This window comes from Plectropomus leopardus, chromosome 14, assembly GCF_026936395.1.
Source record: "Plectropomus leopardus strain MGB_pleo_1.0 chromosome 14, ASM2693639v1, whole genome shotgun sequence".
In the NCBI taxonomy this organism is placed as follows: Eukaryota; Metazoa; Chordata; class Actinopteri; order Perciformes; family Serranidae; genus Plectropomus; species Plectropomus leopardus.
Window position 1 is genome coordinate 2,270,233 of NC_142189.1, and position 27,962 is coordinate 2,298,194.

The window sequence follows — 27,962 nt, forward strand, 5'->3', positions numbered from 1 at the left end:
GTTTACTGACGACAGATGACATTAATATTTTAAGTTTAGTTGTCAAGTAACCAAAATCCAACATTTTCCAAACGTCTCATTCCAGCGTCATATGGATGTAGAGTAATAATCGTATACACAACAAAACCAAAAACAATTATAATGGTAAAGTTCACATGACGTGAAATTTTAATGGTTTTAGACATTTTAAATATTGTCAATCCAACTTTCATTACAACTAAAATTTAACGTCTTTCTGACGTGGCGATCTCAGTAGACGAGGACTACTGATTACAGTAGGGACTGAGGACAGCTGATTATACACTAAAGGAAATGCCAATGTATCCCTTTAAATCCAACACACTGGACCTTTAAAACCAAAATCACTGCAAAGAAAACACAGAAAACTGTTTTATGATGTTGCACCATTTTTTTTATTATTATTAACAATGTTTTAAATTGCACTTTCTTATAAAAGATCTTTTCATAACTTGGACAACAACTGAAAAACTTGAAGAAACTCAGGAATGCCAGGTAAGAGGTGAGCTGCACGCTTTTCTCAGAAATAAACAACGAGCGGATGAGGCGAGTTTTGGAGGATGGCGGCTGTGAGAACCTCAACTGGAACCACAACAAAGTTTGCCAAAGAGAGCGTCGGCTGGGCTTTCACACTGCTGAGGAAAACTTTTTAAAAAAGGCACAATCCTGAAGTTATGGCATGGGAGATGAATCCTAATTCTTCCCTTTAAACGGCTCCATCCAACACCTCCTCAAATCTTCCTTCACCTCCACACTTCATTAGAAAACTATCTTCACCGTGGAAAATACCGCTGCCTTCTGCTCGGTGCTCCAAATCTAAAATAAATTCCACAAAAAAACAACATCTCCAAGGAGGAAACTGTCCTAAAAACCGTACATCACACACACACACACACACACACACACACACACAAACACACACACACACACACACAGGGTTAAACCACTCTGTGCAGGAAGAATACACACATGTAGTAACACACACACACACACACACACACACACACACACACACACACACACACACACACACACACACACACACACACACACACACACACACACACACACACACACACACACGTCTTGGATCTGTTATCACTGCAAATTTAACTTCTTAAATGGCAACTTCAGGCCGAGTCACACAACACTGCACCAAAGTCCCTCAACACCTTAATATCACTGAGCAACTACGACAAAAAAATTAAATTTAAAAATTAAAAAAAATCCTAAACTGCTACAAAACCAAAAAAAAAAAGAAATTGTTTTCCGAAAAAACAAAAAAAACTCAAACTGAAAATAAATAAATTTGTTTCACTTCAATGCCGTCAAAACAGATAATCACACCGGCCCGGGAGACTTTAAATCTCTCCTATATGTCAAAAAAAATAACGAAAAATTTGAACGACTAATTAATAAAAGAAAAGAAACAAGTTGCTCAAAATGACACGTCACAACTGCACAACAACAACAACAACATCTCTGAGCCCATGCCATACTGGAGCGAACCGATCCCGGAAGACGGTTTCTGCGACAGAAAAGCGGAACAAACCCCTTTTGATCCCGGCAGCGCTGAAGCTTCTTCAACAAACAACGTCTTTGTCTTACTTTGGTCAGCGAAAAGAGGAAGTGGTCGGACAGAGAAAGAGGCGAAGAGAGGAAGGCGTGTTTCTGTTAACGTAAAAAAAAAACAACAGCACGGCCCTCCTGTCATGATTGTATTCTGGTTGGATTCCAACACCGAACATAAAGGATGGAATCGGCGGACGCCACTCGTCGGGCTCGAACAGGAGCGCTGCGAGGATAAGTGGGTCCCAAAGATCGTCCCCCCCAATATGGGAGGTTAACAGCGGGGGGCAGGAGAGGGAGGGGCCAGCAGCCCCTTAAGGCTCCAGTTCAGCCTCCTCTGCAGCGTGTTTCTGCATGTGCACCAGCATCCCCTGAAATACACAAAAAATATCCTAAATCTCTGAAACCTAAAGCTGCCTCCACGTGCTCCTCAGAAATATCGTATTCACCGTATTTTTACTTTTTACTGTAATTACGAAAGTGTTTTGGCCGTCTGCTGATGGATGTGTTTTCCTCTTAGGTTTATATTTTTCAGTCTATGAGGAACAAAAGTTACAGGGCAGATTTATTAGTCATTTTTTAAACATCTGACACTAGAAATTAAGGGTTGACAGATCACTGCGCTGGCCGAATACCGGAGAAAATTATCTGTATCTGCGTTTTATTTTAATGATCACCGATAAAGTTAATTAAAGAAAAAGTGTGCTTATTTCTGCTTTTAGGCAGTCTGTGACACATGCGAAGAAAGTGTCGGCATGTGAGAACTTTTACTTCATAAAACCTCAGGGAGATAATTTTATTTATTCATTCTTATTTCACTGAACTTTATTAAAAAAGTTGCTGGAAACTTGCTGTATATGATGCTGAAAGTTTCAGTTTTTATAAAACATTTTAAAAGGATTTAAATAAAGTTTTGTTTTGGAGTTTGTTATATTCCAAATTATACATTTTGACAGAAATATTTTCATTGTTCATGTAAATGCATATCAAATATCAGCAGAAAGTATCATTAAGTACTAATATTCAGTATCAGTATTTGCCCTGAAAAAACAACATCTGTCTTCCCCGACTGCAAATGTTATCTGATATGTACAAAGTGTCGGTTACTGTTCGTATTTATTATTATTCACACAGAACCTGTACTGTTCTTTCACGTTAAAAACAGAGTTTCTTATCATGTTTTGACATTTGTTATTTAGTATTATTACTTTGTTCCATTACACCACGCTGCTAAAAGTGCGTTAAAAGTATGATTTTTTAATACCTGCTTGGACCTGTTGCGTGCACAGAAAAACTCTTCACAGTTCTTCCAGCGGCATTTCAGCGTCTGGGAGTTGACGCTGGCGTGGTCGTTGATCAGGTGCTGCTGCAGGTGATCCATCATCCCGAAAACCAGCGAGCAGCCGTGCCACTGTCAACACGAAAAAAACACCGTTAACCAGCGACAGCGCTCGCTGTAATCACCGTCACACACGAATCTTTGTGCGTCATGTGAGCTGAATAACAGGAAATAATATCAGCGTCTGACACCCTGAAACAACAGACTGACGCCTTCAGCTACATTTCACAATTATTTATTATTATGTCAATGTGCAATAAGGTTTTTAAGGTGCAGTATTTCTTTACATCACTGTTTTCACTGCAATATTTCAGGCAATATTCTATTTAAACCGCAGCTTTCCTCTATGCAAATACTGCAATATTCTTTAACTCTTGAACGAGGCCACATTTAACACATTGTTGTACATCGTATGTTTTGCAAATATTCATATTATTATGTATATATTGTTGTAGCTTTTTGCACACATATTTATGTTCTTTTATTTTAACTTACATACTGTTTGATACATTACACTGTAGCATTAAGCACAGTTTTATAGTTTTATATTTTACACACCTAAATCTAGATTTTGGAATTTAAATTTCAAATTGAAATTTTAAATCTGAGTATTTTACATTTATGTTTACACACTTACATACTGAGCATATTTACATACTTTAAAAAATAATAATATTTACATACAGTGCCAACTGCTTACTCTTACTGTGTTTCTATTTTATATTTCATACTCTTATATACTGGAGCTGGTGCTTATTTTCCCTATTTTATATATGTGTGTGTGTGTGTGTGTGTGTGTGTGTGTGTGTGTGATTATATATAATTCTCTCTGCTGGCATCAGAGCAACTGTCACTTCAAATGTGGAAGTGGGCAGTAAGTGATGTTGTGTGGTAGTCAAATGACACTAAACAGCTTCAGTTATGGGATTGGCACAAAGTCTAAAGAAAGCCTGTTTTAACAGCGACAGCCGATAATAACCTTTGTTACCTGTTACCTTCCTGTTACCTTTGGTGAGGCTTTCAGGGTTTATCACACTAGCTACAGAAAAAAAACCCTGTCTCTTTTTAAATTGCTTCACAGTGCCATCAGGACTATGAAAAAATAAATGATCCCTGACCCTCTCGGCTCCGCCCCCCGTCCCTAATCTTACCCAGCAGCGGAAGTTCTGCATCAGGTTCAGTTTGACGGCCTGCACGCTGCCGTCATAACAACCGGTGTAGATCTGAAACACAAAATAAACACAAATAAACAAGTAAAGATCCAAACTTTTTGGCTCATGTTTTCCAAAAACCCAATTTGCAGATTTTATGTTAAAGATAAACTTATTAGCAGGTTATAATTTAATTCAAATGTGAAAAATCAAGTTACACAAAACATAATGATCAGCACTGTCACCATGTTTGAGGCCCAATCAAATACATTTATTCTTCAGCTGGGTACAGTTTGCTTTATGATGTCTATGATCAATGTTTCTTATGTATTTCCTTGTTTAATTTCACAGTTTTTTAATCATATAGCTCTGTGAGAAGCAGGACTCTCACCATGTTCTTGTGGACAGCCATGCACATCACCATGTCCTTGTGTCCCCCGTAGACCTGCAGCTGCTCGTGAGACTGTGGACAGAAAAAAACGGTTAAAATTATTCAGATCTGAATGAAAATTTGCCCAAATCTTGACTGTTGAGGCTCGTAGACACAATTCCTGCACACTGTCCTTTTTCTTGCAATAAACTTTATTTAGAATTACGTTTCTGAGCTTAACAAAAATATGCTGAAATGGCGTTTTCATTGAAATGTACATGAGAAAATGCTCAATGGACCGAGCTGCTAACAGACTGATATTATTCACAGACAGAGGCGGATTGAGGATGCAGACCTGTAGATCGTAGACGCGGACCAGTTTGTCCAAACAGGCGGTCACCATCACCTTCCCCAGGACGGACACGACAGTTACAGCGTGACTGTGACCTTTATAGACCCGCATCAGCTCTCCGCTCTGCAGAGGCACAAATAATAAAGTGTAATTAAAGTTTCTCAAAGGTTATAATTCAGGATTCAGCTGCACCGTGAAAAAGGCTTTCATTTTCAACAAAGAACTATTAGTACGTAAAATTGTAACATCAAATCTAATTGCGTAGAAAGAGACGAAAAGGACGACTCACGTGGATGTTGTGCGCGCAGACACACTGATCACTGGAGCCGCTGAACACCAGGTCGTTGACCACCTGAGAGGAACAACGAGGGGTTAAACGCACACTAAAATAATGATTCTCAGCACTCAAAATGCAAAACAAAAAAGTCTAAACTTGATAAAGGAACAGATATTAAAATATTATCACAGATAAAACATTTTATTGACACAATCTTAGCACAGTTCTCTGAAATCTTTTTTTTGATATATTTATCCAAAATCCATTTTTGCATCACTAAAAAGCATCAAATATGTCATGCAAAATGTATGTTTTTTTTTTTTAAATTAACCCCGGCAGTAAGAAAGTCTGAGTGTTGACACTCAGCTCACCTTCAAGCAGAGGACGGTCTTGGTGTGTCCCTCCAGCGTGCGCAGCAGCAGGCCGCTCTTGGCGTCCCTCACACTGATGGTGCTGTCGTAGGAGCCGACCAGCAGGATCCTGCGGGCCCCCTCCTGCGACGAGGCCAGACAGCTCACGGCTCGCGGCCCGTGGCACTCAAACACATCCATCTGCTTGTTTGTCTAAACAAATGATTACAGATTACAAATTGATTCTTCCTGATCGAGACCGTCGCACATTTACACATTTTCTCCCCTAAAGGTATCCGGAGGAGCTGAATGCATTTCCTGATATGATGCATTTAAAATCTTTGTTTAAACTTGTTGCAAAGTAACTTTGTAAACATATGACCTTAAAGACAGCTTATGATCTCAATAACATGCTCATACTGCAGCAACCTGTTCCAGCGCGCTAATTAGACAACTGGTCTGTGATGGATCATATTAGTTGTGCAACTAATGCTTCTTTTTATTATCAATTAATTTGCAGATTATTTTATAAATGAATCAATTAATTGGTCATAAAAATGTCACGAGATAGTGAAAAAATACCTGCTGTGGCATCATAAAACGGGCCGAAACCCCAAAATAATTAGTATACAGCCACATAAGATAAAAAGCAAATCTTCACATTTAGGAAGCTGTAAATGTTTTAAATTTGCACTTGAAAATTACTGTTCAATTAACTGATTGGAGCTGCTGTTGTGCCCTTAAAACAGGCACTTGGGGACACTTGCCTGCTGCAGCTGTGTCGCTCACGCTTTTTAGTGCACGTTTTGCAAGTTTACATTGAAAAAAAAAGGTGTGGCGGTCCAAAAAATGTGGCACGTGTCTGGGCCCTATCCCTGCCTTAAAGTGACAGCACAAACAGTGTGACCGTGGAACTTTCTGGGGACTTAATTCTCTCACCTTGAGGTTAAAGGTCACCACGGTGCCGTTTGCAAGGCCAGCGTATAACATTTTCCACCGACTGTGGAGGCAGAGGACTCGGTCTGACAGAGAGAACTGCTGCTCCAGTTCACGTGTCTGAGGAGAAGAAACATCAACTGAGCGTCAGATTCCAGAAATTTATTGACTTAATTTATGTTTTGAGGCACTGAGATGAAACAGTCATAGAAGAGGATACACCTTGAGGTGAATACTGTATAAAAATGTCCTAATTATACATTTTGAGATTGAAGTATAAGATTCTCATGGCACACTAGTTCTATTTCCCACAACATAAACATTAATAAAATATGATTCACAAACATGGCTGCGCAATTTATGGATAATAAAAGACTCAAAATCAGCAAACAATCGAAATAAAAAAGATATAATGAGTAACAAAAAGCCTTTTTGTGCTGGTGTATTTTAACAAGAAACTTGCTCAAAATAATGAAAAGGATCTTTCTTTTTCCATCCTTATTAATCAATACTTCGCTCAATAAATCCCGTAATCTGACCAAATCAAACAGAGAATGACTGATTCATTGAGCACTGCAAAAACAATGAGTTCTGATGTGATTAATGAGTAAAAGAAGATGAGTGTGTGTTTACCTTGAGGCTGTAGCAGCAGATGGTCTGGTCACTGGAACCAGAATAGAGGCGATGATGCAGACTGGGCGCTGAGGACACCAGCAGGCAGCTCACTTTGGAGCTGTGACCCTCAAACACGCCCACACACTTGTGACTCTGCAGCAACAAGAAAATACATGTTTGATCGATTATTACGTTCTCTGAAAATCAGAAATCACAAAAAAAAAGACATTTTGACGTCACTCACCACCAGGTCGAAGGCTCTGACGGTGCGGTCTCCTGAGCACGTGTACAGCAGCCCGTTGTAGATCTGCATGGCGTTCACCGCCTCCTGGTGGCCCTCGAACACGCCGTCAGTGGGCAAGTCGTCCTCACCGTGGTCAGAGGACGCATCTGTGAAACACAGAGATGAAGAGTGTTTGTATAAAAGCAATTTATTTAAAATGCCATGAATTCCTTTTAAACCGTAGGGACTGTTTGTCGCATTTTAAAGCACTTTTCATTCTTCATTTTTTCTGATCTTTTTGGCTGTGTTCATGCAGATGGCATCAATTTTGGCAAAGTTGTGTATTTTTGTTTAACCAGCGAATTTCCAGCTCAGCTCCTACAATAAATCTAAAATACACTGTGGAAACTAAATAGTTACATTCAGACTGTTAAGTGCAAAGAAATGTGCCACTGAAACCCATTCAAACTGACATTTTTGATCCCACAGCCATCAAAGCTGAAAACATGCATTGTATTATTTCTGGGTGTCAGTTGTAATTTTTACAATTTTCCACTTGAAGATGTCATTTTTTACCATATTTATGTAGAAAACACATGCTATTTCCACTAGGTGCACTGTCACAATTAATGTTGCTGCTAATCACTGACGTATCCCAGACTGGGATGATTAAAAAAAAAAATGTACTTTGCATGTTGCATATTGAAAATAAATCTTTTCTTTTACATCCAAAAACAAAAAAGGGTTAAAATTCAGAAAATTAATGATATTCATGATTAGGACTGATGTTCATGAAATCAGTAATATTTATATATAATAATTTTCAAAGCGCATTTGGTGCACAGAGCTACATGAATGTGTGTGATATTAAAACAGGCCGCAAGGGTTAAAAATTATTATTATTTTCTTCATAGCTATGAAGACTAAAACATCATCATTAGCCACTACAAATAAACAGCTGCAGAGATCTCTTGTTCTCTGAACTCTCTCCAGATTGTGTTAAACATATAAAGAAATTTACTTTTCCTTAACTTTCTTGGTAGAAAACACAAAAAACAACTCAAATATACAAGATCTTAGGATTTATATAAGTTATTTTTGTAATCAAAGGACCCGATTTAACAAATGCCATCTAATAAAGGTCATACCGATCATTTTCTAAATGTGGATTTTTTAAAATGCTTTTCTGCGCAGTAATCAGTTTGCTTCAGGTTAAATATACACTTTCTTAGAAAGTTGTGTGTGTTTGTCGCTGCACTCATCCGGCTCATACGGCCTCACTGAAAGTCTGCTAACAGCTCTATGAATATCGTGCCCATAAAAAGCAATTTGGGCAGTCAGAGCGTCTATTTTAACCTGGTGGTCCAGGAGGACGACATTTCTAGTTCTGGTCTCTCAGAAGGTCGTGTGATTTTACATTTGGTTATGTATTCAAACATCACGGCTAACAGCAAAGTGACGGCGAGCTACCAACACCGAAATTCCCCTTTACCGCAAAAATAAATAAATAAATAAAAGAATACAAAAATGTATTACTCAAAAATATCATTACTTATTATAAAAACAGACAGACAGACCAAAAACAAAGGAATAATTACAGAAAATGAAAAACATAAAGCATGGCCAAATACACAATGACTTTTAAAAAGGAGTGAAAAGAAGTAAAAATGTATTTAATCGCACCCCCACTTCCTCATGACTGAAAACTGGATTATCAGATAATTTCTGTAATTTTCAAAAATAGAAAATCCAACATTAACACCTACTCAGTGACAGAAAGTTGGGTTTTAACTTTTCTCTCCAGCTCTCTTTTTTAATTTTTGACAGATCTATTTATTTTTTTCACCTTTAATGTGAAAAATCAATTGAAAATAAATATCTCCTATGAGAGACTGTCTCATAATGCACACCGTTAACCACATAATTCACTGATTTCCTGTGTGGACGAACACCACATCATGCAGCTGGTTCTGCTGGAGCATAACCCAACACTTCATAACATGAATAACTCACCTGACGAGGTCTTCATCGTCATGGGCGACGTCATGGAAAACGGCATGTCGCTGTGGGATAAAGGAGGAAATGATGAGGGACTTGGCTTTCATTTTTGATTTTTGATTTTTCATATTTCTTGCCTGTCTATCCTGCTGATTGTGATTTCATGACAGTTTCGGCAGATATGATACAAAGTTATTTTCATAAAAGCTACCGACTGTAGCTTTAAGAGCAGAGATAGTGAATGAGTATAATTAACTTTACAGCATAACAAGGTTATCTTGAGGGCTGAACCTGACCAGTCGAGTCAGATTTAGCTGTTTCCAACGAATATTGAGATTTCTTTTGTTTTCCACATAAAGTTTTAAAGTTTGAAAGGGGCTCAGCAGGACGTTCAGTATGACAGCGACATTCACGCTGTATAGTAAACCAGCTAACGGTACTAATGTCAAACATTTTTTGCCTCCTCTGTGCCGCTGCCGGCATGTCCACAGCTCTGTTTCAAAAAGTAGCATGAAAGTCAAGAGCACTCACTCCGCAGCAAAGTCTGGGGACCAAAATGTTTTTCCCAGGAGCCCACTGCATGGAAAAAAAAAACTGCTCAACTCAAAGCAATCTCAGTAAACTGAGGGTCTCTGACTGATGATTCAAATCTCCAACTTTCAAAGCGCAGTTTATCTTTAAATTTATCAGCTTCTACTGACACTTTCAATCTCACTTCAATATTATTTCAAATGCAAAACAGACAAAACACTGACAAAAAAATGATCAACTCAAAGTCTACTTTTTTGCGTATTCTGGAGGTTTTGAGCGAATCACACAGTCCTCATCAGGAGGTGGAGTTTTCACGGTAGCCTGGGACCTGCAGATGTTCAGACTCCCCAAGATTATGGAAAACTGCAGGGTGATACAGTTAAAGCTTCTTGAATGGGGTATTCACCTAAAATTCAAAGGGGTCGTTTCCTCCCAGCAAAGGTCCAGACCTCATACCTATTATTTTTACCTCGATTACGATTAATAATTTTGCTTTTTTTGTGGTTTGTTTTTTGCCCTCACAGTTTACTGACACAGTTTCATTAGACCATGCAGTGTTAGACTGTAATAAACATATGACTTATTATCATTTATTGAACTTTCCAGCATTATATAAAAAAGCTAAATTTTCAACAAACTTCAGGTAAATTTAAGCACATTGTGCTGATAATAGGCCAGCCTCTCCTAACTGCAGGACTCTGACTTCAGCTTCTGACAAACGTCTGTGTTATTATTAATCATTTTACTCAGGAATTAGTCTGAATCTGGAGCCGACTGTTGGACATGTCCACGCGCTGGAGCGGACTGTCGGATATTTCCGAGTGCTGGAGCGGACTGCTGGATAGGACGAAGTTTTGGTCCGGATCCAGACCATGGTCCGCCAGTTGGTGATACCTGCTCTAGAATAAGTGAATAAGAGGACTTAGAGTCGACATTGTGAGCCACGGTGAGTCTCACCTTTCTGATGATCGACATAACTCCATGTCACTGGTGGAGGTGACCTCGTTGCAGGCCAGGCTCTGTGGTTCAGGTCTGGAGGAGTCTGGGAGCTGAGGTGGAGGTGAAGCCGCAGCCAGGGAGTCGGTGTGCGGCTGCTGACAGGCTGCGGTGATCTCCATGCTCTCCTCTGAGTCCAGGTTCACTGTGAGCTCAGCGTGGGGCACCTGGGGGAGCTCCACCATGTGTCTGGGGGACTTGGGGTCTTCTTTTTCCAGTTTGACGTTTGGAAACAGCTGCCTGGAAGCCTCCTCAACACCCTCCATGTTCACGTCGCCCTCTCTGTCCTCTGACGGCGGCGTAGAGGTGCTGACCTGAGAGCTCCCGCTGGGTCTCCTGCGCGGTCGGAGCCACCTCGGCCTCATGGCCTCTCCGTCTATCTCTGTGTCGCTGCTCTCAGGCTGCTCTGTCCCCTGGGCCTTCTTCAACACCTTCCTCTTCTTCAGCTTCCTCACACGCTTCGCGCGTTCAGACGGAGAAGCAGGCAGGTTAAGGACAGACGGCGGCTCGAAGGACTGCGTGGCCGCACAGTCACCGACGCTCCCCACCTCTGAGCCTCTCCTGCTGGGCGACAGGAGCTTTATGGAGGATTTGCAGTCGAGTGAAGAGGCGAGACAGTTCCTGGATGCCTGTATGGCCTTTTCTGTTGTCTCAACCAGTCCTGACAGGCCGTCTTTGGAGTCTGCCGGCTCATCAAAGTTCTCCCAGTTATGCTCCGTGTTAGTCTGATACAGCTCAGACTTTCTGTCAGGAGATGGCTGGAAATTAAGGGCAGGATCTGCAAAAGTTTCATATGCACATAGATCGAATGTAAGTGGCACAAACAGAAATTTAGAGGACATTTTTAAAAGTCTACTGAGCGACTGTTACCTGGTGGAGACGCAGCAGGAGCGTCCGGCAGCTCTGGAGTGGTGCTGTGAGCACAGTGAGTTATACTGTCCGCAGGGTCCATCTCTGAGCTCACATAGACAGGAGACTGAGGCTCCTGCTTGATTACTAAAGGCACGAAGGGAAGGCTGGAGGAGGGAGGGGACGGAGGGGAGGCGCGCTCAGCAGGAGGACTTGGACTCGGAGCAGCAGGAGCAGGAGCAGGAGCAGGAGCAGGAGCAGGAGCAGGAGCAGGAGCAGGAGCAGGAGCAGGAGCAGGAGCGGTGTCGGTGACAGAGGAGAGCAGATTTGAGGAGGGCATGCATGGCTCAGCTTCTACTGAATCCATTTTTTCTTCCTTCAGTTTGAGCAGAGGTGCCTCATCCATACTTCCTGTAGAAAGATATACAATAAAAACTTCATTTCACCATTTATTTCAGTATTTAAAACTTCTAAAATACAATTTACTGTTTCATTAACAAATAATATTAGTCAAAATACTTCTAATATAGATGTCATAGCTCTGGCATCAAATGTAGTCAATAAAACATTATTTCATGTATTTCATACAAAGAGCCCTGACACACCAGGCCAGCTGTCAGTCAGCAGTCAATGCCCGGCCATCGGTGAGTGTCTCTTGCTCAAGTTTTTGCGTCCTGCAACGTTTGCACTAAACAGCTCTTCACAGCAGCCTTTTGGCCAATTTAGCACGTTGAGTCGGTCGCAGAGCTCAGCATTGAGGGAAGCTTCGTTTTCTGATTTGTTTTCAAGTGCAACTTTTTGGCAAGATACAGTTGACATGAGAAGACAAAACAGTAGCCTTTGACATCATTAGTTCTTTGACGTTGTCTTAGTGTGACTGGGACTGAAGACATGTCCTCACCTTGCATCCCCTTTAGTAACTCGATGCGTTTGTTTCTCAGTGTGCTCATCTCTCCAGTCATCTGAAACAAAGAAGGAAAAAAAATCATACAAGAGCCATCAGAAAATGAATATTTCTGCTTGTGATTGGTTATAAAATAAAATAAAATGAAATGAAATGAAATGAAATGAAATGAAATAAAATAGCGATCAATGACTTAGGATCATAACATGAGATTTGTACTTAAAGCAAGAACAATAAGGGACCTAAAAGCTCTGAATAAATATGAATAAATGTATCTATACTTGTCTATAAATGTATCTTAACTTTTACTATCATCCAGCCTTTACACACGTGCGCACGCACGCACGCATGCACGCACACACACGCACGCACACACACACACACACACACACATTAAAATATCCTTTCCTACGTTGGCGGCAGAAATAATGAGGTGGCCGTAAAATCAATAAATACTCGAAAAGATCAGCAAACTGAACATCTGCTTTAACTGCACCGACCCCCAAAACTGGGCAACTCTCCAGGGGAGAATAAACCACTCAGGGAGGAAACTCTAACACTCGCAATCATAAAAGATAATTGCAATCAAAATGAGAAGTAAAGTTTCACACTTTTTTTTTTTACCTGCTGTTTAACCACCATGAGACGCTGCACCTCTAAGTATGCAGCCTCCAGCGCAGCACGCGCCTGGATCAGACTGCTGTCCACCGTCTGCAGGGAGCGACTCAGCTCCTCCTCCCGCAGAGACACCGCCAGCAGCTGGTCGATCTGTAAACGCTCTGCACACAGGAGGAAAAAAAACACACTCATGAACCAGCTGTAGCACAAGTCAGAGTTTGTTGTTGTCCTTTTTTTTGTTGTTGCTCTATGGTCGTTGTTAACAATTTGCCAAGAGGAATGCGCTTCATAAAGAACAAATAACATCAGGCCATTAAATTAAAAGTATTTATGTATACAATGCAACATAACTTGTAGACTAACCTTTTTTGGATTTGACTTTCCTCCTTTTGCTGTTGTGTTCCAAACAAGACGTCTCTGCACTGGGGACGTCCTGCAGGCGAGACAGAAAGGAGTCACATTCTGCTTGTTTCTATTATAGCAGACACAAATAAAAGTGGTTGGTCACACAGCCTTTTTTTAAAGGAGTACTCTGCTGATTTAGCATTGCACTACTATAACACTGTCATACTTAGACTGACAGTGTTTTAAAAAAGAAACTAAAAATTGGTGCAGCAGGAACAGAGATATGGTCTTTTTTATTGCATGCATTCTTCTTTTTCCTTGTCAAAGCCTGAAGCCTACATTACCCACAATACAATGCAACTGCTGACAGTTCAGTAGGAGATTAACGGACTTTTAAGACCCCCTCCTGAACCAGCACCTCGACATGCAAATACCAGAGTACTGTACATACACACCTAAAACACTAATCCTTTAATAACCATCTGCTTCTCACATATCTCTGTTGATCAGGATGTTAAAGTGGCCATTTTGGGGTATTTTATGTATGTGAAACATTATATTATATTTCAAAGCATCGGTTATTCAGGAAATACAATTTAAATGAATACTTATCTGTTTGTAATGCACACATAAGCTGCTCTCATATTCCAAGTGGTGCCAAAGATAGAGCCGACTCTTATGGATCTGTTTGGTAGCTCGCCTTGTTAGGAAACTCTATCTCTGACTCAAAGACAGCAGTCACAGGACTACTGAACCATTATTATTTTGATTTTATTTTAATATATTTATCATAAAACACCCACTCTCTATTCTGCAGGTTCTTTTTTCACCCAGAACTAAGTCCGAATATAAATTTAATAATTTAATTTAATCTAAAATCACCTTTCTTGCAGGTCAACTGTGTAAAATCGGTGAAGAAAAATGCTTCCTATACTCACGCCGGCTGCTCTTCGCCTTTTCCCTGTCCCCTGGCCATCGCACATCTCCGTCCCCGAGCTGCTGTCTCCCAGCACAGAATCAGACCGCTGCAGGGCCTTCACTGTCTCTGAAGTTAGCTTCTCTGGCTGCTTCTCTGTTTTAATCTCAAACTGACTGAGCATCTGCTCCACCTCCTGCTGACGCTGATTGTCTTTGTTCCCTTGAGCAAACATGGGGTCAGGAGATGTGGAGGATCTCTGCTGCTCCGAGCCGAGGGCTTCCCTCTGAGCCGTCTCCTTTGACATGAGGGATGTGAACAGGGAGTGAGAGGGTGCAGGAGCAACGCTGCTCTCCGATAAGGAGCGTTTTCGGGAGGTGGAGACGTCCGTCAACGACTCCCACTGGAAACCCTCTAACAGGGGAATGTCTTCCTCCTCCTGGCTCTGGTCCTCCTGGTCCATCGGCACCATCTCTATCCCAAACCTGGAGCACACAACATGAGCTTTAAGTAATGAAAGATCTGAAAATATGTTGAAAGAATACATCAAATTCTCTAATTAAAGTGATTCACACTGGGAATTATTTTTGTACTTTTAGTATCCATGAGGTGCCAGAGTGCATAAAAGAGCATCAAAATAGAGCTTGTTAATAAAAAAAAAGTGCCAGTGGAGGATCCCCTTCAGAAATGTAGAAATGTCCTAAAATCTTAGACACGTTCTTAAGTCCGAGGAATGTCCTGAAATCCTAAAAATCTAAGAAACGTCCTAATATCCTAGAAATGTCTTCAAATTTGAGAAACATCCTAAAATCCTAAAAATGTCCTAAAATCCTAGACATGTCCTTAAATCTTAAAAATGTCCTAAGTTCATAGAAACATCCTAAAATCCAAGAAATGCCCTGACAACTGAGAAATGCCCTTAAATCCAAGAAATGTCCTAAAATCCTATAAACATGTATGGGATTGCTGTGACAGGTCCCTGGCTTCCTGTCATTTTGCAAAAGTGTCCCCCAATCAAACCAAGTTGAGTGTCCCTGCTCTAAATGTAAGATCAAACTCACCTGGGCATGCCTTTCCCTTTGTCCTGCTTCTTCCTGACCTCCTGATACACCTGCTCCCAGTTCACATTGCGTCGAGACCCAGAGGAGCTGATCAGCTGACGCACGGTCGGTTTGAGCCCCGAGTCCTTCTCGGTGTCACTCCTCCGCGACTCGCTCAGGTTTCGCACCCGTCTGGCGATGTTGAGGTTGGGCTCGTGGCCGCCTGCTTTGCTCTTGGAGCTGATGTGTTTGGTCAGGTCGCGTTTCAGGACGGGAGGCAGGTCAAGTTTGGACAGACTCGACGTGTTTGAGACCGCCTGAGCTTCACCACTTCTGGAGGTGTCGCTCTCTGAGCTCTGCGCGGCTTCCACAGCCTGTGCGGCTTCATCCGGCGCCACGGGGCACGCTTCCTTCTCCGCTCTCTCCCGGCGCGCCGCTGCAGGCTCTGAGCTCTCCACGGTCGAGGTGCTCACCTGCAGCGATTGGAGAAACTGGCTGCTGTCTGAAGATTGCTTTTCTGTCCTAACTAGATCAGGTAGATTTGGTTTTGCTGCACTCTGCCTGTTCTCTTTGTTGACTCCGATCTGACTCCGCTGCTCCTCCGCGATGTGCAGCGTCGGCTCCATCCTGCTTTTTCTTAAACTGTCCAAAGAGCCCCTCTTCTCTAGCACAGCCTGCCTGGCTTTCCTGAACACTTCTTGGAGCTGCCGTTCTTGCCTCGACTGAAGAGGCCCGTTTGCTGAAATCAAGGAACTGAGTCCAGTCAGCTTTGGGGTTGATTTGGATTGACCGGAGGCCCTGCTGAGCTGAGATCCACTGCTGACACCTGAAACTGTCTTCCGGTCTTTCTGTAGCATATTTGTCTTCTGACTGGAAGGTCCAGACGTGGCGTTTTGGTGAGTTTCTCTCTGAGCACTGCTGCTTCTCCCGCTGCTGCTGCTGCTCCCATCTCTGGGTCTGGTTTGAGGGTTTGTTTGATGACTTCCTTTCTCATCCGCGCTTTGTCCACTTGACGTCAGCTGTTTCTGTTCAGGGCGAGACTGCCTGTTAGGAGCGCTGGTCTCCTTCGCCTTGTCTTGCTTCTGGGGCACTTTGGGGTACTTGTCCGTTGAGTTTGTGTTGGTTTCTTTATGGGGGACAGATTCTAAACCCTTTGCGACCGGATAGGGAGACCAGCGGCATGCTTTGTCCAGCTTTGGATTGCTACCAAAGGGCTTTGAGGTCTTACTGCTGTGGTCTGGTTCTCCTGTTTGTCCGTCCCCATTATGGAGCCTGTTGCCATGCTGACCCCCCTGATCACTCTGAAACTGGTTAAGAGCCTGTGTGAAAAAACTGGGTGGAGGAGGATACAAAGACCCCATATGGTTTAGGGGACGGCCCCTTTGTGGGTTCTGTGCGATATTATTTCGACCGTAGACCCCGTTACTGCTGCCTCCGTTGCTGAGCCAAGGCAGTCGACTCCGCTGATTGCCGTAAAATGCGCCCTGATCCCAATGTCTGTTGCCGAAACCGTCTTGGCAATGAAAGTTTCCACCAGCGAACTCTGCAGACGCCCATTTCTGCAGGTTGGGAGGCTCCTGAGCGTGCCACGTGGCGCTCCTTCCCTGTTTGCCGTGCTGCCAGGGTTGTGCCTCGCCTGCGTTAGGGTTATACTGGTCGTTCCTGTACCAAGTTCTGTGGTGAGTGGGTCTACCGAACCCCTGCGACTGCTGCTTTAAGGTGCAATCCAGCCGGTAATGCTCCTTTAACCTCTGCTGAAACTCCTCCTTTCTCCTTCGTTCCTCTTCTTCTTTTGCCAGCTTCGCAGCAGCGGCCTCTTTCTCTTTTCTACAAACAAAAACAGACACATCAAACACAATCTTGCCAAAAATGTATGCCATATGTACGAACACAGCCAAAAGTATCCAAACAAAGACGAATGAAAAGCATGTAAGATGCATCAAACAGTCCATAATTAATGTAGAGTTAATCAAAGATACGGGAATACAGTGATCAGACGCAATGCACTTACAAATGGAAACAAGGGGGGGGGGGGCATTAGCATACACACACACACACACACACACACACACACACACACACACACACACACACACACACACACAGTAATCAGAAGCAAAATGATCAAATTAGCAAAGTAGGGAGGGGAGCAGGAAGCAGGAAGGACACACATTTGACAAGATTAAGGGTCAGACCAGGAGGAAGCTGCTCCCTGATGTGATTAGCACTGACCAAGTGTGAATTTGCTTCATCAAGCTGACGCAGACACACAACAGATGCTCACAAAGGCTAAAGGTCACAACTATAAATCAGAATTAGGACTCTGTTTCTGCAATGAGAAACTGCTTTTTAAAGTGACTAAGTCATTTTAATAAGATTTTAAAAGCGTCCCAGCCGTCTGCTGTCAGATGTCAGGGATCAGTTCACAGTGTGACCTACAGCAGCGACCTGCAGGGGCAGAAGATCTGACACGTGACGAGCTGAGAGCTGCATGTTTGCCTTCAACTGTCTTTACACAAATCCCAAAACTTCTGCAGTTTGACATTTTTCTCAAGTTTTCAACAGGACAGTGAGGCCAACATTGCGTGTTGAGCCAAACTGACACAAAAGACATTTTTAAAGCTGATTATTTAAGGATGATCTGTGCTTTTACAATCTTAAAACCCCGTAATAAATGTAAAAGGTAATTCTGTGGAATTTATTCCACATTTCAGAGCATGTTTGGGTCAGACTGGAGGCTTTTGGTTGTGTTTAAGCGTTTGCAGGAGGTCGGTAATCTTGAAGTTTGCATGTGCAGTCATGTTTTTATTTTAGGCTGCAGACCTGACATGCGACTCCAGCCGCAGCTAAAACAGGCCTGTGAGCGCCACCGAGCTTAAATGTGACTATACAAGGCGTAAGTACCACAAACGACAAACTGGAGAGCGATCGCTCACATTTATATTTGTGATTGAATCATAAAAACATTCTAAACATGGAGGAGTGTTTAATCTTTAATCCAAGAAATTTTGCAGTGGAAGTTTATAAAGTTTTAGAGTTTTAAAACTGCATATTTTAATGAGGCCTCGTCTAGTGATCACATGACATGCTGACAAATATAAAACATGTTTTGACTGACTAAAAAAAAAAAAAATCCCCAAAAATTGGATTTTCTTGTATTTGCAATGCAAACAACTTAAAAAGTTTATTCTAAGCACTGCAAAGGAAATATAACAAAATATGTTTTCACCAATGAATAAGCATTTAAAAGTCTAACTTTCCCCAAATCCAACTTTTTTTCTATTATTTTAAAGCAACACTTCTGACTATTATTCCCCCAGTTTAAAGCAATTTGGCTTGATTTTTTATCAAAAACATGAGAAGTTACAAACAAATTGCCTGATTTTTTTTTTAAAGGTGACAAAAAATAATAATAATAAAACATTTCTAAACTTTTTTCCCTTTTCTTCTGGTTATTTTCTTGTCACCTTTTCCTAATTTCTTGCAATTTGTGGGACATCTCTTTTTAAACCAATTCAGGTTTAAATGTACGTGAAAGGTGTCTGAAAGCAGCACAAAAAACTGATGTCGTTCCAGGTTTTAAAAAAGCTCACAACATTTTTTTTAAAGACGTGTTCAACAGCATGACTTTCTTACCTGATCTGCTCTTTTCTCTTCTCGATCAGGTCCACAAAAGCCTGGTCGAAGTAGTCCTCGTCCCGGTCATTCCCAGCATGCTTTTGTTCCGCGACCTCCACGTTCTGCTTGTGCGTGGGACTGGAAATGTGGCTGGCGTAGTCGGTCAGGCTCACCACCGTCACCTTGCACACTCTGCACTCATGCCCGCAGTCCCTGGGGAGGGAAGGCGAGAGCGGGCGGTCAATCGTTCCTTCCGGCATAGTTCTGATCTAGTCTGGTTTTTTTGTGCCTGCAGAGCCTTTAAAACGACGTAGTCTGGCTCTACTTTCTGTTACTTCAAAGTCAAAATAAAATCAGGAGAGGAGAATACTCAACAATCCTTAAAACTTATCCAAATTGTCTATCTGTGACAGATCAGGAGGTAGCTAACTTGTAATTTTCTCTTGTTAAAAAGGTAAAATCTTTATCATCCTGATCTTGTTTGTTTCTAATCTTCAGCAGGCCATAGGTGGCAGAGCGAGAGCAGGAGGAGCAGCCAGGCTGGACCCCGGCAGCATGTTAGTGATCGCTGTTAACGTCCAGCCGTGCAGCACTGGAGGGGAGAGAGGCACAGTGCCCTCAGCCTAGTGCCCTGTCATGATGGTGTCTGCTGCGCTCTGAGTCTCTACACAAGGAAATGAGTGTATTTGACCCCACAGTCCTCTCAGAGAGCCATGAGCCGGCCCCCCTCCGGCCCAGCATGTGTTATTAGACCGGCCCGAGCATCCTGCCGACCAATCCCAGCAAAGTAACTGGAGCTGTGTGCAGCTGCTCACTTCAAAACCTCTCCCGGGTATGTCATCCTGCGGCTCTGTGACTTTGCTGGCTCCTTCTCAATTTCTTTCTCATATCTGTGTCATGGCATGCTGCCATTTTCTGACCTCTCGTGCAGCTGGCAAACGCTTTATCAGTTAGATAGGGTTACTCTCATTGATTTGACACGTTATTTCTCAGCTGCAGAGGTGGAAAGAAATGCAACATGAATGTAGCTGCATGAGGTTGGAGTTAAAGTTAAGCTTCAGCCTTCTCGTTCCTGCACACAGTTTCTAGATCAACATGCACTCTTGTGAAACTATAACTCTTATTTCATAGTTCCTTTCTGCAAACTGTTTGTATCTTCTTTTTTACTCAACTTTCATGTGTAAAGTTTCAGTGTCTGGGATTCTGGGGGATATATTGGCAGAAATATAATATAATATAATACACTAAGTATGTTTTCTTAAGTGTCTAATTAACTAAAAATAGATCTAATTACCTCAGAGCGGGTACACTCAACCTGAAACCCCATATACGTCTCTACGATTTCAGGACATCTCTAAGATTTTAGGCTGGTTTAGGGATTTTAGGACATTTACAGGACTTTAAAACTTTCTAGGATTTTCAGACATTTCTAGGATTTAAGGACATTTCACGTATTTTTCAACATTTCTAGGATTTTAGGACATTTCTCCAATTTGGGATGTTTCTCGGATTTTAGAACATTTCAAGGATTTTAAAGGATTCTAGGAAATTTCTTGGGTTTTAGGACATTTGTAGGATTTCAGGACGCTTCTAGGATTTTAGGAAGTTTATAGGATTTCAGGCCATTTCTAGGCTTTTGGGATGTTTCTAGGATTTTGGGACATTAGGGGATCCTCCACTGGCACTTTTTTTTGTTTTATGCACTCGGACACCTTATGTATACTAAAACTACAAAAACTTTTCCCAGCCATTTTTATATAGTAGCCCAAATTAGGGACATTCACCTTTTTTTTGCATTTTTGTGTTGTCCACCACTGTTAGCAGCCCCTCCATGATGACCAGTGTGAGTAAAACACAGATTTGTAATGTGAAAATGTTTTTTTGTTTGTTTGTTTGCTTTCTCGGTGTTTTTACCAGCTTAAATCAGCTTGACTGTTTGTTTTAGACGGAAAGAGACATCTGTGGATAATTCAGCTCCCAGTAAAAACCTCCTGGACAAAGAACACTGAAGGAACTCTAACTTGGAGAAGTTTCAGCTGGTTGAAACCTGCAGTCCTCACCGCTAGAACCGCCTGAATCCCCCTAAATCTCACACACTGGTCCTTTAAAAAGATGCCATCTCTGCCTCACAATGTTTACATGAGATCCCAGTAACTCAGCAACGACTCCGGCCCTTGATCGGTATTCACTCCCCTTCAGATTCCTCCCTCTCACCGACAGGCTGCATACTTTTACTAATCTACGCGAGAGTCACAGGATAGCCAGTTGCCTTCTATCGGTCACGCCTGTTGTTCTGGAGAGATTGTGTCTAAATATATTTTGCCACAGTTGAGACAGCTGCCCACATATCCACTTGCCCAATAACGGCGATGAGCACGTGCCCATGTGCACACGTGCCTCATGACCCAAATACATTTGGACAAAACTCTTGAAACAAACCTTTGCTTTCACATTACCAATATATTTAATAATAATGCATGAAATAAGAGGCAGTCAAAGTCCAGATTATGACACCAAAAATGTTGGTAGATATCATGCTAGCCATGATTTTTGGGAGATAAATAAGTAACTATTTTCTGCAAAACTCGACAGAACATTTTAAGTCATGATTCATAATTACATTATATTTGTGCATGTTGTTTATTTGTGGAGAAATAACTCACCGGCCTTTGAGCTTCTCCAGCTCTCGGTGGTGCAGCATACTCCTCATGTGCTCATCCATCTCCTGCAGAAACACACGGAAAAATATAGCTTTTTTTCAGCATCCATTGTTATTTTTCTGCACGTTTCCTTGTTTTCTTGTTTCTTTATTGATCCCTTAGAGGAGGAATTTACACATACCATCACTGGATTTGCTGTTTTTTAATTTTTAACATAAACCAATGAGATTCTGCTTTAGGGGAAATTCTCTTTCTTCTCGAGATAAACACAACATCAAAAAATCCCACTGAATAATAAAAAATGAATTCTTAAAAAGATGAAAACAAGGCTGTTTTTATTTATGAGACTAAATCGTTTTTTTGGACAGCAGGAAATGTCAAAGGTAATTAAAAATAGATTCAGTATAACTAACCTACATAAAAGAAATCCCTGCAGCTATGGAGAAATGTATATTAGGGGAAACAATATATCAGTCTGGATCGATTTATTGATTCATTGATCAGTGATATAATTATACTGATTAAAAACTGAAAACATCAATATATACATAGTATCATCATCTTTAGGTTAGGGGACAACCGATATTGGTTTTTCAGGGCCAATACCAATACTGATTATTAGTACATAATGAGACAGATAACTGATATTTGAAAGCGATATGCATTTACAATAAAAATGGAAATCTTTCTGCCAATATTTACAATTTGGAATAAAACAAACTCAAACACAAAACTTTGTTTAAATGCCTTTAACACCTGTTTAATCAAAACAGGACTTTTTTTTTTATAGTCAAGTGAAAATTTAAATAAAAAATGAATTAATAAAAATAGCTCTCTGAGGTTTGATAAAGTAAAACTTCCTCCCATGCTAACACTTTCTTTGCACTTTTTTAATAAATTAATTTTATCGACGATCATTAAAATAAAATGCTGACATAGATATTTGGCAAAATGCCAAATATGGGCTCCAATAATCAGCCAGGCCGATAATCTGTCGACCCCTATTTAAGATAATTATTTAAAATTCAAATGGCACATCTGTACCACCATTTCTGTCCAAGCGAAGCTCCTTTCTAGCAGCAGAGCAGCAGGGACACGATGGTAAGCAGCCAAGAAGAAGACAGAGTATTTGCTTATATCGTCTCATATTGATCACAGGCCCCTAAAATTTAATATTTAATTTAACTGAATCTAAATCATATTGTGGCAGACTTTGTGATATCAGCAAATAACGTATTGTTGTCTAAATAATCCATATAATGTGTTATGATGAAACTTGTGATTTACACTCTGAGTGTATATACAGTTTAGTGGAATAGATTACCTGCCAAACTGTTAATATTCATTTTGTCAAACAACTTGTGCAACTCCAGTGTTAGGATACAAAATGAAATTGTGTTTTATTTATTTATTTTATTTTATTTTTAATTTTTTAATTTATCGTGTAAATCATGTTTGAGGGCGAGTTACCTGCTTGGAGTTGTGGACGGTTTCGCACAGGATGCACCTTCTTTCTTTCGCCATCTTGAACAAACGTGGAAATCAATCCATTACTGTCAATAACAGGGAATTTATTCAGTTAGAAAGAGCTCCACAATCACACTTCACAAAGAGTAAAACATAACAAAGTTCTGCAACATCATCCTGAATTATTATTATTATAATAAAAGTGGTGTGGTGAGTATTATTGGTAAAATAGGATTATAGATGGTATTATTGTGACAATCTGGAATAATTCTGCAAGCTCTCAGCAACATCTCAGACTCGTCAAACCAACACAGCGCAGGAAGCCGAGGGCTCATTTTCCCTCAACAACCACACCTAACTATTCAGCAGCATGCCTCGGTGCCACACAGCCCAAATGTCAGAGCAGGGTTTAACCTGGACTCTGGTCTAATTCCAGTGTGCTGCTGATGGAGCAACTCTGCTGCCAGGAGGCAGCAGAGCCATCGGCAGCATCAGAGACTATGTCTGGACTTGTTGAACGCTCACAAACAGGCTGGGAAACGACCGCCAGCCACAAGCCAAAGCTGCTGGAGACACACTGACATGACCTTCTTAAGTTTGTTCACTGACCTTGTTCTGTTCCAAAATTTTACAAGTTTATACATTTTTGGGGAGAATAACAGTAAAGAATAAAAACATAAAAGAACGTCTTTCGTGACAGCATTTATACCGTCTATAATAAAACCATAACAACAAAAACAAAACAAACCAAAAGGAAACATCCCTCTAGTCTCTATTTTTGAAGTTGTAAAGTCAGAAAATGAAGATATCAGCGTGTACATGCAGAGTTTTGGTTCAATAGGAAATAAAAAATAAACTAACAAAGAGGAGAGATAGCTCCACACTCAAAGTAGCTCAGGTTATTGACTTATTTATCTGGTATAGTGTTTTCAAAAATATCAATTTATCGATACATACTGAATAAATCCTGAATATTTGAAACTGTTTCAATACTATTTCTTTGCAGAACTGATACACCAGTTCAAGCTTCACTTTTACACTCTCACTTGTTGTCTTTTTTTCCACAATTATCCTGCTGTTCTCTGCTACCAACAAAAAAAAGACAAAAAAAATTATAATTGTCATATTATAGCCTTGTTATAGCTATCGTTTAATAATAAAAAAATATTGCCTTCAGTGTCACAGTATCGAAAATGGTATCAAATATTAGGGATGCACAATAAGGCACATCATCAGTATCAGCAGATATTAGTTTTAAAATTAAAAATTGGAATTTGCCAACTTGATGATTTCTGCCAATATCACAATTTTTAATTTTTAAAAATTATTTATAAAATGAATATGTACAAAAAACAACCTAAAGTCGAAGTATTTTCTCATTTTGCACAGTGAATGAATATTACATACTTTAAAAAACACTGCATTTAATGTCTCCATCTGCTGGTGGGCCATCATGATAAAGTATGTACATAATATGATGCTGAGTCTACTACAGAAAGGACTTTATGATTACTACAATTAGGAAAAAAGTGGATATATCGATATTGGTTATTGGCCAAATGAGTTGTTATGTAAAATCATGCATCCCTATCAAATATAAATATTTGTTTTGTTTGTATTGTTAGAAACAGTATTGATTTTTATTATGATTTCTTTATTTATTGTATTATTTAACTTGTATTCTTATTACTGTTAAAGTTGGAAATTCCAGTATCATGATAACACCAGTACACCGTGTTTATGACTCGCAGACCCTCTTTAAGCAGCAATCTCATTGGCAGTTGGAGAACATTATGCAATTTAATTGTGCTTTTTCTCACCAGATCTGTCTGGTATAAAAAACAAATGCAACAACAACACAGAAAATCTGGCACTCAAACTTTCCTACAGCCGACATCCCACTCTCAGGGGGATATTGATCGGATACAAACAAGAAAGGAGGTGCAACTTTTGGCCTGCTGGAGAATGATCAGTTATTACTAGACTGATATTTCTGCAAGGTTGGCCTACATCGAGTGAAAATAAAAAAAATAAAAGCTGAGGATTATTGTACAAAATGATGCAAGAAGATTAATCAAGGGTTTTGTGTCTCTTTGATCTGATGAAAACATAATGCTTCAGAAAAAAATATTTTTCTTCCAAGGGCCTTTGTCTTATAATTAAACTATTTTACCTCTTTGACCATATCGGGTGATTTATCATCAGAACAGCAGAGTTTAATGTAGAATAAGTCTATTAAAGACCAGGATAATGTCTAGAGATCCCATCAGCATCATTAGTTAAGCCCATATTCTGTTTTTGACATTATGACATGCCTCACAATACCTCTATCACCATTTCTCTACACTCCCAAAGCACCAGAGGAGCAGCTATTTATACTATCTGTCTGATCCGAGGCTCATATTTCCTCTCAGCCGCTGAGTCTCTAGAGGGCAGCAGGCGGGGCAGTGAATATGGAGATAGATTTGTCTCATTATTATTTGTGGCAGGATTAAGTTCTTACACAAACTGTGTGTGAATTTGTAATCTGTAAATATAAAACAACTTCCAGAAATCCAAAAAAGGGTTATAAAGTCACAAAAGTATTTTTCGCAAATATAAAACAAATCTGCAAATACACAAATATGGAGCTCGATCTGTGTCAATATTATTTTAGCAAGGCTTTCAACAGTCTGTGTGTAAATGTGTAATCTGTAAATGTGAAACAACTTCCAGAAATACAAAAACAGATCTGTAAACTCACAAAAATACTTTGGAAATATATGACAGATCTGCAAATACACACACAAGTTCCAAATATTAAAAAATAACAACACAGACAGAGAGAAAGATGCAAATCTGCAAGTGTACATTGAGATTCACAAATAAAAATACAAAAATAGATTCAAAAATATCTGTTTGCAGGTTAGACATGCTAGAAGGATATTCCAATGTTTTTATTTTTATTATTTTTTATATATATAAATTAATGTATTCATAGATATTTTTTATTTGTGAAATATGTGAGTTTACAGATCTATTTTTGCAAAATAGTTCTGCGTTGACTTTTTATGTGTTTGTGATAAATGTTTGATTTTTGCAGATTACACATTATCAATTACAATTAGGAAAAGCTGACAATAAAATGAATTTAAAATTATTTGAAAATAAAAGAAAAAGGAAAGAAGAGAATGACAGAGAGAGAAAAATATTAGAAAATAATTATGAGAAAAATACTTAATTAAATATAATCCCATATATACCATGAATTACATTTACATTCTACATTTTTTTCCCCTTTTTCTGATTTTGTGTGCTAATATTCAGGTAATTTTCAGTTGTTTTTTGTTTGTAATATTATCTTGCTAATTTTGCGTCATTTCTTGTGAAGTTGCTCATTGCCTTCCTCATATGTTTTTGAAAGACGTTCAAAATTTTCTGAAGTCTCAGGAGGGTTAACTACCAGTCGATTTAAAAAGTTTAACAACAGACAAGGGACATACAATGTTTGATGTGAGATTAATTTAGAAAGAGTTTGATCACCACAGCTTTTTTCTGCAAATCTCATGCAAACACTGAAATTGGGAAGTTATCTTTAAAGTTTATCAGACAGTTAAGAGAAACCCAAAATATAACCTAAGGCTCTGAGCTCTTTCGCAGACAAAGAGAACAAAAGTCAGCGCCTGAAGCACTTTAACCCTCTGAATCCTGGATCAACATCACAGTCTATTTTACCTATAAAGCCAGATCAAACTGGTTTGATTTTTTTAAACACAGGGAAAGGGCAATGACCAACTTGGCAAACATGTTTCACGAATTTCAAGAAATCAGAAGAAAGTGACAAGAAAATTATCCTAAAAATAGTTGAAAAAGGGGAGGGAGGTTGGAAAAATACTTGTAAAAAAGAGAGGAAATATCTTTTTAAAATCTATCTTTATATTTACAATAATTTTATATTTAAAATTGTGTTAAAACAACTTATAAATATATTACAAAATATATATCTTTTTCTGTGCTTTTTTAGGGTAATTGTCATGTTTCTTTTATACTTCTTTTTAAAATTTAATTTAATTTAATGTTTTTTTTACTGATTTTCAGGGAACTGTCCTGCAAATTTTTGGGCAGTTTTTTGGTAAGTTTCTCATTGCCTTCTACCCATGTATTTGTAAGAAATCGATCTATTTTGCTCATATTTTAAAGGGTTAACGACACTGAGTGAGGAGATAGCATGCTAACCGTTAGCTGCCTGCTGCAGGAGTTCATCATCACAACTTTTCACATCTGAATGATCAATAACGACTTTATCTGGCGTTACAAGGAAAGCAAAGTTAGTCAGCTGCAACACTAACTCTTATCTGACAGTTTTATCACGTTAAATTAAAATTAGGACAAACTTGGGGGGCTAGCAGAGGGTTGCATGAATGTTTGTTGTTAGCATATGTGCAACTAATGTTAGCTGCTCAATTCTGTTAAAATGCAGATATTTCCGTAAAAACTGGGTCGAAAAGCAGGAACAGCAGATGCACAAACTAAGACTTCCAACAGAATTAAGAAGAACTGTTAAGAATTACTTACAGTTAGCTCGTAGGTTAGCCAGCTAGCAACATCGTGCTAATGTTAGCCAGCGACACCACCGTTGCAGCTCTAATGCAGTAAATTATTCATGAATTGTGAAAGCGTGAAGGAGAGCAGCTAACACATCATGTTTTCATACATTTTATAACTTAAAAAGAGTTGTTTTCTACCTTTAAAACATCCAGTTGTGTGCAGGGCTACTGCATGTTTCCATCCACCGCTGAAGCTAACAACAACATCCGGCTCCCAACAACCGGGAGGCGTTC

The 27,962-nt window shown here is 40.0% G+C and overlaps 1 protein-coding gene across 1 annotated transcript; it reads right to left on the minus strand.

Moving 5' to 3' along the window:
- Positions 1 to 389: 389 nt before the first annotated feature.
- On the minus strand, positions 390 to 27,933 carry znf106a (zinc finger protein 106a). Its single transcript, XM_042500940.2, has 22 exons — positions 27,867 to 27,933; positions 23,146 to 23,228; positions 21,679 to 21,740; positions 19,034 to 19,228; positions 15,419 to 17,224; positions 14,380 to 14,842; positions 13,460 to 13,529; positions 13,103 to 13,257; positions 12,476 to 12,536; positions 11,596 to 11,985; positions 10,687 to 11,503; positions 9,214 to 9,263; positions 7,222 to 7,367; positions 6,996 to 7,130; positions 6,366 to 6,482; positions 5,448 to 5,639; positions 5,089 to 5,151; positions 4,803 to 4,922; positions 4,469 to 4,540; positions 4,078 to 4,149; positions 2,852 to 2,998; positions 390 to 1,958 (listed from the first exon to the last, which is right to left on the minus strand). Exons 2-22 carry the CDS (start codon positions 23,197 to 23,199, stop codon positions 1,902 to 1,904), a joined length of 5,244 nt encoding a protein of 1,747 aa, XP_042356874.2. The 5' UTR covers positions 23,200 to 23,228; positions 27,867 to 27,933; the 3' UTR covers positions 390 to 1,901.
- Between the last annotated feature and the right edge of the window lie 29 nt (positions 27,934 to 27,962).